The sequence below is a fragment of the Cryptomeria japonica genome, chromosome 10 (genome assembly GCF_030272615.1).
Source record: "Cryptomeria japonica chromosome 10, Sugi_1.0, whole genome shotgun sequence".
In the NCBI taxonomy this organism is placed as follows: domain Eukaryota; kingdom Viridiplantae; phylum Streptophyta; class Pinopsida; order Cupressales; family Cupressaceae; genus Cryptomeria; species Cryptomeria japonica.
Genome location: NC_081414.1, coordinates 487,977,740 through 487,995,615, shown reverse-complemented (window position 1 = coordinate 487,995,615; position 17,876 = coordinate 487,977,740). Strand labels below are relative to the sequence as shown.

The window sequence follows — 17,876 nt, the reverse complement described above, 5'->3', positions numbered from 1 at the left end:
TGTGTAATACCTGTGTGAACCCGTTTCCTGCGACTGCATGTAATTGCTAAACCCTTAGGATGGCAGGATTTAGCTCTAATACCACTGTAAGAACCTCAAAAGACCCTCAACTGAGACAACTAACGTTTTGCTGAACCTGTTGCATTTCAAGTGTGTTCTTTGCAAATAACGACAACAAATAGAATTTTGACAATCTTAAGCACAAAAAGCAACTAATGGTATTTGCTGGAAATCAATTTATATTCAACAACACTGATCAAACCCTCATTACATCCGTTCATCATTTATTTAATACTCAAATAAAAATAACAAGAAGCTAGAGAAGAACTGATAAATACCAGTATATTCTGTTAAAACCCTTATTTTCCTATTGCTGGTCATGCACAGATTTTATGACAGCAAGCTGCAATTTATTTTAAACTGACCCGAAATACTCGCATGTTAGCCCGATGGAAAGACATTGGCAAGGCGTCTCTTCTGGCATTTGTTTCGGAATTTTTGGACGACTCCTCAGCAAAAATCGTACCCTTTCAAGGAAGAAAGGTACGGCAGATCAACAAGCTGTACATGCACAAAACCCCCATCTGTCACACACTTATTCCTGCCTCTGCTCTGACTCTGCGGCTGAAATCAATCTTTTGCATAAAAATTAATAAACCCCTTTCCAATCTGTCCAATCTTGGTTTCTGGATAAAACCAATTGAAAGAGCAAGATCATTTGATATTTCACAACCTCTGATGCTGTTGCACAAGAATCCTACGTTTTCCTGTACCGATACCTCTGATCACTGCAGAAGAATCTTCTACTAAAACCCTAGGCCAAAACTCCTCTCAGAGCTCCAAACAAAAATATCAAAACTTAGCATAATGAAAAAGAAGACTTAAAATCTTCTTTAATCTTCTCCATTTAGGGTTGGCGCGATTGGGGCCTTTAATGATGTTTTAACTTTTATTATTTATTTTTGACTATTGAAGTGTCAAAAATAAATCATCTTCCATTTAATATAAAAACTGGCCCCATCTGATGATAAATAGACCCTCACTTAAGTTATAACTTAAAGTGACTTTTTAACACATTAAAACATTAAAGTTCGCCATTTAATATTTAATTAAAAATAATTAAATATTAATATCTCTCTAAGTATTCATCAGAAATGCTTGCCGTCTGAATTGGAGACTGCCAAACCATAATTTGTCCTTGCCCAACCTACTAGATATAAATAGTAGGACTGCTAAAAATAGAAAGTATCTCAAACGGAGTCCTGCAGACCTCAAACGAAGACCAGACCTGGAATGCTTGCTCTGAAGGTGGTGAATCAAACTTTGGAGGACCCTCTACCCAACCTCATCAGCCTATGAGGGTCAGTGATAGGCTAATCTACTCAGCTGATCTACTCAGCTGACAGATGTCAACTAGAAGGGGACATCACAACAGCACTTTACATATCTGTGTCAGTCATAGTTTCTCAATAGCTTAGACTTTTACATCTAAACCTCCCATCGGTGTCTATTTTGTGTCAGCAGGAATGCTGACTTAGTCAGAGTGGGATAGTGTACTCTTTTAATGTAGATATTATGTTTGTTGTTCTTTTGACAATTATGTTAAATATGTGATTGAAGACACCTGAAGCTGTTGGCTGAGTTAGAATAACTTAAAAGCGACTTGAGAGGGAATATAAACAGTTGCAAAAGGCCATGTTGATAGCTTCACAGCGGCAATCAACATATCCTTGTTACCAGTCACAGTTTATCAGTAGCCTCAAACACTTACTTTTGCATCTAAATCCCCCAGCAGTTTCTAATTTATGTCAGCAGCGATGCTTACTTAGTCTAGAGTGGGATAGATGTAGACTTTAATGTTGATATTATGTTTGTTGTTCTTTTGACACTCAAGTTAAATGTGTATTGAAGAACTACTTGCCAACTCGGGGAACCTTTACAAGTTGGGAGATAGAATATTTCTGGCATCCTTGATTACATTTGGGAATGACTGGTTCGTATACATTATTGTGTCAGCAGAAACAAAAGCTTTAGCATTGTTTTTGGGGGACTGCTGGAGCAAAGTAATTTTTCACAATGGTTCAATTTTTAAATCATCCTTCGTGAGTACCTGAGTAATCTTGATTTGTTTTGCAGTGTGGCAAAAGCTGGAAGAGCAAAATCCAGATTTCTTCAAAGCATACTATACAAGATTACTCGTGAAGCAACAAATCACAAAGTTCAATGACCTATTACGCCAGCATGTCGAACTTGTGCAAAAGATGCCGGCAACAAATGCACCTCCCATTTCAAATGGAGTACATTCCTCACCAAGTATGTTACTTTTCTTCCTTAAGCTTGATTATAATCTTTAATGCTTTCTAATATTTGACAGAGAATGATAGTGGTTAAGATTTGGTCTGGTCTGTGTAAGCGAGCCCTATACGGTCTAGGGTTTACCAAGGGGATACAAATCAGCTGCAGCGATCCTTAATGTATTTTAACCCAAAAGTGGCATCACATTTCCAAATTTTTATTTAATCACATTTGGGCAAACTAAATCTGGGTAATCCATATCCCAAAATTTCCTAAATTATGTTCGTAGTATTTAATAGAAAGGTGTTTTTAATATCTATGTATTCCATATCACTTGTTTTGGGACCACCGAAACTGTAATGTCTGTTGGGTGATCAAGAAAAACTGAAATTCATGTTCGATTCAAATATTACGAGGTGTTTATGATATTGTTTTTTTGATCTTGTAGATTGTTTTTATATTTTTAATAAAACATTATATGTAATCAATTTTCTAATAAAATATTTTATGTAACCAATTGGTCTGTTTTTGCAACCTTCGATGTGCAATAAATTCAAGGTTGCAGGATATGCCATCCCGTCCTCCGCTACCATGTCTGCCCGTACCCACAATAAGGTTAGTTTAGAGCCGCGTTGTATACTCCTGGATACGGCATAGGTCAAACTTAAAAAGAACACTAAAATGCAAACGAGTAGAGATGGGGTTTCCCTGTATTCCCTGGCGATTGTTTACTCTCTGTCGTATTGGTCGGGTGTAATAAAACCCGTCGGGGGACCAACAAACGAACTACGCTAATCATGTTCATCTCGGTTTTGTTTTATAAAAGTTTTTTCAAGAATTGCAATACAGTCACGGAATTGCAGCCAATCTGTATTTTATTGCAATTACTAAAAATAAAAAAAAATAAAAATAGAAAAATCCGGAAGCCTTTGAGGGTAACTGTTACATATACGATGATGCATCTCTGCGCGAGCCATGTGTTGATAAACTCAGTTCCGGCGGCTCGTATGAAACCAGTTTGTACCAACAGTAATCTACCTGCTTAAGTGAGCAACGTGATAGATTAACTGCTTGGCGTTTCTCTGCATTTTAGTTGACAACTAATAGCGGGTCCATAGCTCGTCGTGTTTAGAAATCTTCCGATGAAGCGGGAAACCGAAATAGGTAACTAGCAACTTTAATTTCAAATTATTTAATTGGCATATATCAAAATCAAAGTTTATTTGAAGAAACTTTCAATGTATTTATTTTGATGAACAAACTTTTGATCTATTTGCTTCTGATAAAATGTGATCCAATTTATATATGTCCGTATTCAGATTAGAGGTTTTTGAAAAATAGCAGTATCCGTTTGTCCATGCATTTTTTATTATTATTTTTTTTAATCGGTAAATATTATAATTTTATTAATAATAGAATATAGATATTACAAAATATGAAGTCCTGGCCAAAGCTTCTGACCCGAAAAACAGAAACAAGACACCATACAATGATTTATCTGCAATAGACATCCCTCACTGTCGATATACCAAAAATTACAGCCTCGATCACAGCACAACCCTGAGCATCCAATTTAAAAGATTCTACACAAGCCCATACAACATTTACAGTGAATATAAATTGTCCATCCGAAGGCAAAAAAAACTTAACGAAACAACCAAAAAACATATACAAGATCGAATAGAAACTCAGATGCGCACTTCCAATACACAAAAAACGCAATAAATTGCCCACCCACCGACTACCCGTGGCTGGAAGTTGCCCCATACTCTGTAACTTCCATCCGAATTCCATGGCTTGCAGTTGCACTAGATATCGCCTTGACCCTTCGCTTCTTAGAATTCTTCGATCCCCGAGGACAATCCTGTTTGCGTTTTGTATCTGCTTCCTTTTGCTGCCTATGCTCTAGAATTGGTTCCACTTCGCCATGACGAGCCGGGCCTCCCACACCCTAAGGTAGTCCTTGATGCCACTCATCCCAATTTGGGCAGCCGCTCGCCTCACTTCCTTATCCCCATTTGCACTTCACAAGAAAAACGGTCTCAGAGGGCGAATGAACTCCCCAACCTGAAGCCAATCACCACCCGGGCCAACAAAGCCCTCCCCCGGCCTCACAATGGAAATGAGGGAAGCAAGGCCCCAACATCATTCCTCACGAACGCACTAGTTCATGATCCAGTGAGTGTCCTTTGTTCCGAGCTCTAGACACCATGCTAGGAAGAGGGACACAATATCTACATTTGTGCTGTACCTGTACTCCGTCTTGATGAATTCGTCCCCAAGCACCACTGTCACCTTGTGGAAAAATTTGTAGGGTTCGTATTTGAAGACATGCTTGAGGCGTTCCTTAGAAATTTTGCCCCAAAACGTGACCATGGGCTTCAAAGTTTGTAATGAAAAGTTTGCCTGCATCTTCTTTTCCACTCGAATCCTGCTAGCGCTGGTGCAAATGCATAAAAAGTTTGAAGTGATGTCCAATGAGCCCAAACAGGAAACACTGAAAGAAAACTGCCTTCTTGGGACACTAAAATTGTCTCTGCATGCACATCATCACCCTTCGAGGACACCATTCAATGGAAAGTAATTACTCTTCTCCATACCGACTCGACGTACTGTCCTCCCCAGCCGCCACTTCGTCATCCCTTTCCCCCAAAGATCTTCCCAAATATACTCATCATTACCCTGCATTAAATCCACTGCAAGCATGGAGTACTTGTCCGCTAGCGCATTTCCCTCCTTTTTAACATGCAAAATTTTTAAATTATTAAAGGTTGCTGCTAGCCAGCTTCTAATTACTTTCACCAATTTATCTAATTTCCAGTTTTCTGCCTCACCTTTGATCAAAGCATTGATGATAATTTGCGAGTCAACCTCCAGATGGAGCTTCTGAATTGATAGTTTCTTTGCCATTTTCACCACAAGGAGTGCTGCTTTGGCTTCTGCATCGTTGTTAGTGCCTAATCCGAGTGTTTGCATTCCCCATGCCCACATTCTTCCCTTCCAATCCCAGACAACACATCCAGCTCCTGATGGCACAGGGTTTCCTTTAGATGTGCCATTGAAAATTAACTTTGATCCAACCTTCGTCTGGTACTGAGCACTCCACCACTGTATCTCTAATGATATTTGGATTAGCCCAATTTGGCCCATTAACAGGCCTAACTTTGATTAAATGTTATTCATCAGAACAGTAGTTTATAATTGCAGCATTTTTTGTTAGATATAATGGTTTGGTCAATATAATAAGATACTTATGATTCCCCCAAGGGAGTCGTGGGCTCTGTTAAAAGTTAAAACACCTACTTAAGATGTATTCTCGACCATATAAAGTGAAAAGAATGAATGGTGAAGGCTTCACCGAGAAATAAATACCAATAGTATTGGTGCTTCAGTATTATGATTATTTGGGACCATAAAACTACTAAACCTTTATGTTATGTTTGTGATCTTATTTTTCTTGGAGCATTGATGCCTCTTGTAGATGATAAAGAGCTCAAAATAACGACAAAGTATATATACTGCAATATCTTTTTGAATGCGTGCTACATATTTCAATAGACTTAACCAAGACGTAGTATTTTTCTTGGTGTCATTTTATCTGTTGGTTGTGTAAGCATCTAAAAATTGTTAACGCTTTCGGTGTCATACTTTAACATGCATGTGTTACCTTCTTTTAGGGTTTTCGCACTTACTAATACTTCCTCTATGTCGCGCATTTGATCTTTATCATCTGTTGGCATTGTGTCATTCTTCTGCATTCTTTTCCTATTCGATTCCAATTTCTCGCATTTGACTTATGTCTTATCAATGTCTATTCTAATGTGTAATGTCCCCATTTGAAACTTACCATAATTTAGTTCTCAGACATCAATTTTAAATTAAAATCAGAATGGTAATATATTAATAAACATAACTTTATTAAAAATGAACACATTTCATTATAATTTTGAATTTAAAATTTAAGAATGATTCAGAAAACTCCTCTTGATTTACTTAAACAAAATTATTCAGCATGTTGTTGATTCCTCTTAAACATTTGTTGACCCTTTGGTAATACTGATTGCTCAAATCACAAACAATAATCTACAAATTCCTTGTAGCAGCTTAAGTGGAGTTGAAGTTAAAAACACAACCGATATCTCCAAGTATTACAGGTGGATCCCATTCTGTTTAGTGGAGCCGCAAAGTACTTTGGCCAGCTTATTCTAATACTAATTAATCTGAATGTCTATTTAAGTACTCTCCCTTTTATTCATCAAGATCCTCCCACGTGGTATAGGCCATTCTTTTGCTCCCTTGCAATCAATAGTGTGTCTCTAATTTAGACTTATGTGCTGGCAATTTCTAAGCCAAGTGGATCAATGCTCACCAGAGCAGATCCAATTAAGGAATTATAAGTAAATAAGTTCTAAATTCCATATTCATATCTCCGCTGTCTCTGATATGATCGAAGGTAATTATGTGAGGAATGATCTCTGATTTATTACTGGAGTATACAACCAGTTTGATGCCCAAGGGGTGATGCTTAGTGGAGTCGTTCCAATCTGGATACAAATAAGAATATAAGATCAGTTCCTTTCTTCTTGCACACTCAACCTTCTATCCCATATTTCCCCCTCTTCAAATGATTATCGATGCCTCTTTAATATCGTATGGGTAGAAGAATGGCAACTCTTTATTGCGTCTCTTTATTGTATCTTCATTGCATCTCCTTAGATAACTAATCGATGATTAGTTGGCATCCTATTTTAATCTCCTTACTCCAAAATCATAGGATGATTGTGTCATAACTACTAACTGTCCAATCGGTATCTTATATATCCTTTCTATTCATTGCTTGGGACTTAGGCTCTTGATCGCTGAGTCATCACATATCTTGGAGGATGTATTCATCGCTTGCCATCTCTTTAAATCTGTTGTGTAAGCTTTAATCGTTGCCATCGATCACTGTTTACTCCATTATATCAAATATTGTAGATCGAGGTGATTCCTCTTGGGATAGCGATAGTATATGAAATAATTTTTGGCGTTTACCGATCTGTGGTGCTCTTTCCGGGCCAACCGTAATTTGAGTCACCCTAATGCCTTCCATCAACTTGTTCCCTTCCCTGAATCGAGTTGATGTTGACCGCCATCATTTAGCAGTTGATACATTTATTTTTGATGTTTGGCTGGGTATTATCGTGTTCTCTTATAACAAGTATCGTCTATTATTCTTGCCTTGGTCGATGATGTTCTTGTATGATTGTTGTATATGGGCACATTACATCTTGTCTTTATTATTCATTAGACTCTTACTTTCGAATGCTTTTCGTTACTCCACCGATCTGTATTCATGTCTTTATCTTGTGCGGAATTTGTCTATGGGTGCTAGGATTATAATCTTCCATCTGGCAGCTACTCTCTTGTTCAACCAAGTCCTCTTTAATGAATCATAAAATAAGACTTATATAACTTCATGCAATGGGGTCAACGTTTCGATATTATAATTTCCTAATTCTTATAGTCTTAACACTAATGTATGCAAGTCTTCTCACCTTTTATATATATATATATTAATTGTATTTTTTTATAGGCAGAGCCAAAAGAGTTTATAGTAAGAGTTAAAAGTCCAATTACATAGAAAGTATCAGAGATCTTAAAGCTGAATGTTCAAAATAGAAGGACAGATTCCCTGAACAAACCATATTCATCCCACTGCAAAAAATGGGAATGAAATTCATGGCTATACAAAAACATCTTAACTGCATCGAGAGTGAAAATATTAACATACAAAAACAACCTAATTGCCTCAAGAGTCTGAGATTGTCAACATCAAAACTGCATTGAAGTTTTCCTTTTAAAAAACTAAGCAAAATTCACATCTAGAAGCAAAAAATCCATATCTGCTTTATCCATGCTGCAAATTCCAACCCTACGTTTGATTACCAGACCGGGCACGACCCCTGCTTCTGACTGGAACACCTGACCGCCCACGGCCCCTACCCACATGAGATGCATCACTACCATCTCCTCTTGCAGGTGGACCATCTTGCTCAACTTTAGGAGGGAGGAAACCATTTAACCTAGCGAAATCTCTAAATTTGTCTTCCTTGTCTTGGTTGTCAGGATCTTCACCCAGCAGTTTCCATTTGAGAAACCTGACTGCCATTGCTGCAAAGGCCCTATGTTGCAAAAGAGCAGGACCTTTGAGGTCCAAAAGAAAAGGGTAAAAGTTGATAGTTTCTCCCGGAAGTGAGAGGAGGAGCATATCCCCTAGCCAAGGAAGCCTAGTACCAAGGATGGCATATTTAAGGACTGAATCCAAACCCACCAAAACGTCTTCTTCAAACAAATGAGAGATCAAAGTCATCACATCTGCCTTAGGAACATGGTTATCGAGCAAGGATGCTACAAATCTCGAAGAGATATGAGAATTATCTCTCGGATATTCCTGCTTGCTCAAGTGACCATGACCCAGAATCATTTTGACCGCCAAAATTACCTCTATCATGCTTTTCTTCCCTAAAAATGGAGGAATTTTTATGCCATTCCATCTTAACCTAGCTCTACCATCCCAGTCAGTAGAATCTTTATTCAAATCTGGAGTGAGGGCTAGCTTGCTATTAAGTTTAGCACATAACCACCTCGAGCACTTTACTGAGAAAGGACAATTTAGAAGAAAATGGTCAAGTGATTCCTCATGAGCTTTACATAGAATCTAGGTTGCCGGTTCGGGTTCGAAGAGCCGGTACGGCAAAATTTTGAAAAGGGGTTTGGGTTCATTAGTACAAAAACATGTAAATTATATATATATGCATCCTATAAGCATGGATTAAGATTAGCATGTTGCATAGCATCATATAAACAACAAAACCAACATAAACTTGTAATCATAGCATCATGATCATACCATAACAGCATCATATACATCAAGTTTAATAACAAAATGATAAAATACTCAAGTATCATTGTTTCAACTTTCAACAATTTAAAGTTTGATCATCAAATGGATTCTCTAATTCGTCATCCTCATTCTCCTCCTCCTCATCATTGACATTGACATTAGATGAATCAATGCCAATGCCAATGACACTTGCACTTGCACTTTAAGTTTGCTCGCTATCTGAGTCATCAAATGCAACAAGCTGAGAAGTGAAATCATCCAAATCAGTATGTTTTGGCTCCATATCCCACATCTTCGTTTCCCCTTGCTTGTAGTCATGTTGCTTGTGTGAAATGAGCCAAGTTAATGTTTTAAAACTCACTTTTAGGGTCATATTTTAATTTTTTATGTGTTGGAATTAAAAAAAAAAAAGTTTAAAAAAAAAAAAAATCCATTTTTGGGTTGTCAGACCCCTGGGTTTGACCTGGGTCCTCTTGGGTTCGAACCAGGCCTGTGAATCACGAACCCTGTCCGAACCATAGGCGAACCGGACCTGAACCCCGAACTAGGACTGGGCCGGACCAGTACCAGGGGTCTAGGGGGCCAAACTCGGTAACTCAACATAGAATGCATCTCGAGGGGCCCTCAAAGCCCATCTTTCTGAATTTCTCCGCTATGAGAATTTTTTTTTTTTGCTGCTAACCAAGCAAAGATGCTAGCTTTAGGAATAATCTTGCTGCCCCAAAAGAGTTTCTGGGGAATTCCCAAATCCTCATAAGGACCTTGATTGGCAAGAATGATATAACCTTCCTTGGCACTATAATGACCTGATTTTGATGGAGTCCAAATCAATGAATCTATACCCACTCTAAACACCAGTTGCTTGTACCTTATGACCTCAAAAAGTTGTTCTAATTCGAAAGGGGGAAGGGGAGACCATCCAGTTTCTTCCAGCACCAACGAGGAAAAGAGTTTTCCCGTGAAAGATCTACATAGTCCCTGACATAAACCCCCCCCAGTGATGTCTAAGCCAATCCCTTGTGGAAGGAATAGAAATGAGACTATCTAAGCTTGGATATCCCCCGAGGAATCTTCACAGAATAAGCTTGAAGAACCATCATGAACATCCCAGGAGACAAAATCAGCTATTAAATTCTTGCACTTAAGAAGAAAATTTCGTATTCGAGATCCTTTTGGAGGATTACTAACTCGCAAAAGATTTAGAGACTCTCCAAGTGCTAAATATTTAGAATGCATCATTCTAACCCATCTTGCCTTGGGGGCCGTGAGCATTTTCCAAACTAATTTAGCCCCCAAAGCCTGATTTTGGGTCTGAAGGTTGCGAATTCCTAGCCCACCTGATGGCTTGGGCTTACAAATTTTTATCCCAAGCAATTAGTGCAATTTTGTGCTTTTCTTCCGTATTCTGCCAGGAGAAGTTTCTCATTTTTTGAATGATGAAAGAGTTCATACCTGCAGAGAGAGCTAAAAATGACATTAGATATATTGGAAGAGCTAAGATTACTGCCTAAAGCATTATTAACTTGCCAGCCCACGAGAGCCACTTCCCTTTCCATGAATTAACGTTTTGATCCAATTTTATCTTTAGAGGATCCCAAAGGTTCGGATTCCTCAAATCCCTATCAATGGGAATACCCAGGTATGTTTAAGGCAGAGTGCCCTTCTTGCAGTTAAAAATTTTCAGAATCCTATTTTCTGTGGACAATAGGGTGGAGAAAAAAAAGATCTCTGATTTATTCCTATTGATTACTTGGTCCAAAGCTTTACCATAAGAAAGTAGGAGCTCTTGGAATTGAGCAACTTCCTTTGATTTTGATGCATCGAGCAGGAGGTTATCATCAGCAAATTGCTGATGAGTAGCTACAAAGTCTGTGGTAATCTTGATGCGTTCCAACTCCTTTCTAGAATGCTTGTCTTTAATGGCTCTTCCTTGTTAGGGGCTACAAGACCAGACTTCCCACCCACCAGCAACCTTCTGGCACAATTTCTTTTTTTGGAAGCCTTTCTAGATTTAGGAAGGAAAACATTAAACACACCCCGATTAAAGATAGATTTCTTTCTAAGTCCATAAGGCCTCCTGGAGACATTAAGAACATTTGGCTTTATTCTGGGAGAAAGATTGAGTTGTGCATCAACAGAGTGCTCCTACAAAGGAACGTCCATGGCAATCCGAGGGGAAGAGCTCAGAAGATCATGCCCATTTTGATTTTGATTTTCCACTATAAGATCTTGTTGAATAGTGCCATTTGAAGTTGCTTGCCTATTCTGGTTTTGGACATCCACAATGGGATCTTGATGAGGAGTGCCATCTGAAGGAGGGCGAGAAAGGAACTCCTTAGGCTGAAATAACGAGCCCATGGAGCCTTTCATTGAGTTGCCAGATATTATCTAGTTCCTTAGAATGCATTTACCAGGGGTTCCATCAACCAATCTCTTGACTTTTTGTTTCCATCTACCAACCTCAGAAACTATTTCCAGTTCTCCATAAAAAGCTAGATCCAGATCTACTTCAACATAAACATCAGCAACATCCCCTTGTTTCCCATTTAAGAAATCCTCTTCAATGCCAACCAGGGAGCCTAAAGCATCACCTATCTTCAAAAGGGCCTCCACACACCAAAATTCAGAGGGGAGGCCAACTAAACTTAGCCAAATTGAAGATTTTTTGATTATGGGATTTACAGGGTCGAAACCAGGCTTCCAGTCGATCAAATGAAAGGTTGACCCAAGATAGAAGATAGGGCTACCATGGATAATGCTCTTTTTCAGGCTGGAATTTCTACATTCTATGAAGAAAAAGTCATTTTGCAAAGGATGGACGGAAACCATACCAGGAAAGGAAAGGAACGTAACCACCATTCCACAATTTCATGACTGTCACCTCCAATACCACATCATTTAGCAAAGAGAGCATTTTCCTTGAGATGCTCAATCGCAGGGTTCATAGCAGTGGATGGCAAAACAAAAAGTTTGCAACCAAGACCTTTCTTCTTCAAGTCTGGGAAGGCTCGTTTTGTTCCAAGCTCTATTTGATTCGATGAAGGAAAACTCTTCCAACCCACATTCGGACCTTTCTTTCTGAATCCTTCCGTGCCTACAGAAGAAGGATATGCCTTGTCCAAAGAGGCTCTACCTTCAAGAGAGACCTGGTCCTTTCTTCCAGGGCCAAAGTGACTATGACCTTGCTTACCCTTAATACTACTATGGAACTTATTAACATGACCATTTGCACGGTAGAAACTGGAAGAGCGTGACCCAGCCAAAGGATTCGCGCGATGAGTGCCATAAGAGCGCAACTCAAGAGGAGAAAGAGCTCCCTAAACTCCATTAGAGTCTTTTTAGACCAGCGGCTATTGTTATTTTGAAGGGGAATTCTGTTTGTACCAGTAGCCACATTGTTTGGACAGGAGATATGACCATTGAAGCCCTTGTGGTCCCTTGAAGGGAACTTCAGGCTTTTGTCTGACTTAAGAAGGTGATTACCAGGGAAGCTCTTAATGTTTTGGAAGCTTGCTCCTGAACGCCGAGTGAAGTTTCTCGGATGATTCCGAATAGAAGGGAAAGTTTCGAAACAACATGAGGGCAAAAACCAGGGAAGGAGGAAGGACGTGGCTGAGGACGAAAATTGAAATTCCTATTCCTGAACGCATCCGCCATTTTTATATATTAATTGTATTATTATTTATTATTAAATTCTATTTTAGAGCGGGCATTATCATATTTTGATTGTTTAGATGGGGACTGGGGATTTCACATAATGCTTAATGTGTGATTGTGATTAATCTTTCATATCAATTGGACATCATTTTAAACCTAATCGGTGTTAATTAGGGTTGTCTTGAATCATTATCATTTTCAATATCGGACCTCTTTCAATCAATTATCAATCAATCAATTTGCATCCTTATCAATCTTTATCAAATCAACCCCTTTTTCAATCATTATCAGTCTTTATCAAGTCAATCTTGATCAATTTGTCATTGGTCTATATCAATCATCAATTCTTGTCAATCTTGATCGATCCTTTATTAATCATCCTTTATCAAATCAATCTTGTCAATTTCGATCAATTTGTCATTCGTCTTTGTCCTTATCAATTTAATCAACTTTTGGTCCTTGTCAATTATCTTCTTGATCATGATCATCATCATTCATTTATCACATTAATTGCATCATGGCATTGTTTTGACCTATTTCATTCATTTTCTCCTTTCTAGGGTTTAATATTTTTTTAATTATTAATCCTTTCTAACATGATCCTTAAGATAAATGAATTTATTCATTTACCCTATGTCTTGTGTCACAATTAAATTATTTATTTAATTGGCTAATTGTCCTTTTGTGAGAGAAAATAATAAATGAAAAATTATTAATTTTTCCCACCTTTTTCTCTCCTAATTTTCCCCTTTAATTTCTGCACTAATTTGGCTCCCCTTTTTGCTCCAATCAATAAGCTATTTTTGTGCTCAATTTGTCATTATCAATTGGCTAATTTCTCTCCAATTTGTCATAATTGAGAAGCACAATTTTCTCCTCAATTTGTCATAAAATTGATATAGCAATTTGTCATATCTTGTCATAGCAACTTGTCATGAATTTGACATTGAAGTTTGTCATTATTTGTCTCTTAATCATGCTATTTTCATATCCAATTGCTTCTTTCAGTTGCTCAAGCCAATTTGATGATTTATCAATTTTCCTATAAATTGAGCTCTTTTCTCAATGATTACAACCACATTTCGAGTATCCTTATGCTAATCAAATCAATACCATCATCTTGCCATCATCTTGAAAGGAATGGAGTAAATGCTTGTGTTGGTTTGCATTTATTTTAAGCATTTCATTTTCATACTTCTATTTATGATATTAGGATGCTTTTGCCTGATTCCCTATCGACAGGTTGAATGGTTAGAAGGTCAGGAATCTATTGTTTTTCAGTAGACTTGAAGAAGGCTTAGTGATTTCCTTAGTGTTAATTTGTAAAAACATCAGGAATGTATCTAGTGTTGTATTTACACGGGGTATTTATTTTTGGAATGGATGAAATTGAATGAGATATCTTCACCTATTAATTTTTCATTTCAGGGTCTGTAATTTTTGCATGAGATAAGATAAAATCATAGATGGACTACCCGTTGAAAACTCAACTCGCGATTTTTTTTGCTTGGCGAGTATTTACGACTTTAACTCGTAGTAGAAACTCGTCGAGTTCTTAGGAAAAACTTGTCGATTTTTTGGTGAGTTTTTCACAAAAACTCGGTGAGTTTCCAAGAAAAACTCGGCTGCCAAAAAAAAAAAGGCCCAAACATGTTAAAAATTATCTATTTTTTTATTTTTTCCAAGTCAGCCTCATTCTCTTCATTAGAATATATACATGAAATATAACATTTAAGTGTTTGAGAGTGGTTTCAGATCTCTAGGAGTTATAATGCAAATCCCAGGTTTTAGAAGATCTTTTAAATTTTCAGACAGTCAAATTTTAGTAATCAACAGGCTCCTATTAGCATTCTCTTGCTCTCTCTATGTCACTCACTTTATCTGTCCCGAATATTAGACCTATCTATCTCCCTATCACTCTTCCTCTATCCCCCTCTCTACCACTCTTCATCTCACTCTCTCCTCTCTCCCCCAAGATCTAGACCTGTCTCTCTACCCCTCTCTTTCTCACCCTCAGACCCCCGCGAGGGGTGCTACTCTCAACCTAGTTTTATTTTGCAGATGCTTGGTGGCAAAGTTGGGGTGGAAATACCCCAAATCTCAAAAATTTTGCCCTCAAAATCTCATGTCAGCCTTGTAGTTCATCCAATTGTGAGCGCAATTGGAGCTTGTTTAAGGCCATCCACACAAAGAAGAGGAACAAGCTAGCCCCAAAACGCCTTAATGACCTTGTCTTTGTGCAATATAATCTTCGGTTGCACATAAGGAAGATAGAGGAAGCACCAACTGGTCCAATTGATTTGGATGATATTGATCCTTACAGTGATTGGATAGCTTAGGAGCAGCCTCATTGTTTACAGAGGATGACATCAATGATTTGGAGAGGCAAGTTACGGAAGAGGAAGGGGGTGGATTTGGTTTCACACTGGATGACATTGAGGAGGATGAGTCATTGCCAGTGCCAGGTGCAGCTAGAGGCAGAGCTACATCTAGGATGGAGGACGAGACACAGCCTGAGCCAGTCATACCGAGCGAGGAGGCACGGTCACGCAGCACGCCCACAATAGACTTCTAGGACTAGACCCTCTAGTTCTACCTCTCCGCTAGTTTTTACTAGAGCTGGGAAGAGGAAGATGTAATTGTATTGATGTATATACTTTTAGTTCTACAAAAACTATTTACTATTTTGCTTCTAGCCATCAGCATTTCCCATTAGGATGTGATTTTGTACCCACTTTGCGTTTAAATATATATAGACTCAGCTTGTTTCTTTTGTGTTCTCTTTTATTGACTCATTGGATGCATCTTCTCATTAAATTTTGCAAAAAAAAATGCATTTTTAATTAAATTTAAGCGTGTTTTTAAGTTGCCGAGTTTTTCGTCGAGTTTTTGCCAAGTATTTTTTGTTCAGGCCTTGGCGAGTAGTTCATCTGTGGTTAAAATACAGCGTCTTATTTTTGGTAACTGTTTAATAATCTTGTAATTCTTTTATAATCCAGTGAAACATACACCCATTGGCTATCATTCACAGCAACCAGTAATATCAATGCAAAGGATTCACAATATGGGATGTAATTTAGTGCCATCAAATCCATCCTTGGTTAATGGTGGAGCTTGCCTGCCTAATACTGTACAATCTTCTGATGACAACTCGATCTCAAGGTGAGGAAATTTTTATTTTCCTCAGATATTCATCATTTTCTGTGATTCCGCACTCTACTACATTTTGAAGCATCTGCATAGTTTGTTTCAATACTTGAGTATATTTGCACAACTATTTTAATTCTCTGAATATTTGTGATCATGTTTCATGTCATTGAACATCAAAATTTGAGTTAATCTACATCTGAATGTTTCACAGCAGTGGAAGGATGGAAATTTCATCAGGTGTACCACCAATGTTGCATGGCCATCCTGGCATTCCACCGGGAAACGATTTAGCAATCCAACCAGGTCCAGGGTTCTCGAACAATGCAAGATTTTCTTATAGTGGTGTTAGCAATTCTACAGACACACATGGTACAGTCATGGATGTTTCTGTCTCTGATTTTAATTCTAACGAGACACATCAACAAAGTGGAGTGGGTTTCCCTCAAGACACAAATACAGCTAACCAAAAGGATCCACTTGGGTTCTTGGGTCAGATTCCTCGTAATTTCAGTCTCTCTGACTTGACAGCTGATTTTTCACATACTTCGGGTGAGCAAATAAAGGAAAACGGCCATTTTATGGGGAAGGACTATCGACCCAATTATTTGCTCTTTGATGTATATTTATGATGTTTATGCCTATCTATATATATGGGTGCTATAAGTAAAAATAGGGTTAACTTCAGCAGACAATTAATACAAAGTTGTATCTAACTTCATGTATTTAAGTTTAAGAAAATAGTTTTTGGTAGACTGATAATGTGAGATGATATTTGGATCCTTGATGTCAGATATACTGGGAAGCTATTCAGGCTGTCCATTTCTAACACCCGATGCTGAAGCCTTTCTTCATTCCCCAGAGAAAGAATGTTTAGGCAAGTACCTTTAACATTTCTATTTATAGTTGTCCGGTGTCATTGCGACTTAACTGTTGATCCTGATCTTTTACGATTCTTATATAAATTTTTGGATTTTCTATTTGTATTTACAACTATGTTTTGGGACATTTTAAGCTATGTATCTGTGACTTTATATTCTTGAGTGCTGCAGATGACGGGAGGATGCTGGAACCCATCTCAGAACATTTAAGTTACGATGACTTTCCGAGCGACGGATGAAACTGTCACTCCTGCTATGGATGAAATTGTCTCTCCTGTCCTATTTTTATCTTCATTTTTTTTTAAATTTCATCTATAGCTAGATGCCCATGTAAAATGGAGAATACATTACCAAAGATGCAAGCAAGTTTAGGAAACAACACGAATTTTATTTTGTGGTTAGTTATGTAGAAATTTGTACCATTCTTGGGTCCATATCTTGCTTCACTATTAGTCTAGAGTGCTTCTGGGGAATCATTACCTTGTTTGAATTTATTGGGAAAAAGGTTGTGGTTTTCATCCAAGTGGAGTAGTTTCATGATTTTGACCCTCACAGCTAAAAACCAAAAACAAAATAAAATCAGGCCTTAGAGATGAGTAGGTTATTTCAACAGTGGCCAGAAATTACTACCATTTAACCAGAATTCTTATGCATCACTCTAGAAGGTAAATATCTATAACTTGACATAGCATGTACATGTTCTCAACCTGTGATGCTTGTATACAACTTATAGGCAGAGTAACATGCTTGGTTGTTTCCTTTCGGAAATTACTACCTCACATGGATAATTTGAAAGATGACCAACCATGGCTAGTAGGCATCAATATTCTGTTAAAAATTACACTGGCTGTCCGAGTAATCAATTTATTTTGAATTCTTGCTACGGTGCGTGATGTACATGACAACTGAAGTGATTCTGTACAGAGAGAAGTCGAATAATGTTGTAAAATAGAATTTTTGTACAGAGCATATGAAGTTTATTAGATATGTTGTTAGGTCTTTTGATGTGC

The 17,876-nt window shown here is 37.9% G+C and overlaps 1 protein-coding gene across 4 annotated transcripts in view; it reads left to right on the top strand.

Moving 5' to 3' along the window:
- LOC131039413 (uncharacterized) overlaps nt 1-17,445 on the top strand; it is a 64,877-nt gene extending 47,432 nt beyond the window's left edge. The window contains exons 4-8 of one of the 4 annotated variants that reach the window (XM_057972162.2): nt 2,137-2,313; nt 15,838-16,000; nt 16,203-16,537; nt 16,779-16,862; nt 17,038-17,445. In XM_057972162.2, coding sequence (XP_057828145.1) covers nt 2,137-2,313; nt 15,838-16,000; nt 16,203-16,537; nt 16,779-16,862; nt 17,038-17,105 — 827 coding nt within the window. In that variant the 3' untranslated portion in view covers nt 17,106-17,445. Of the gene's footprint in view, nt 1-2,136; nt 2,314-15,837; nt 16,001-16,199; nt 16,538-16,778; nt 16,863-17,037 lie in introns of all 4 variants that reach the window. The other 3 variants (XM_057972161.2, XM_057972164.2, XM_057972163.2) reach the window with 3 other exon arrangements.
- The last annotated feature ends 431 nt before the right edge of the window (nt 17,446-17,876 follow it).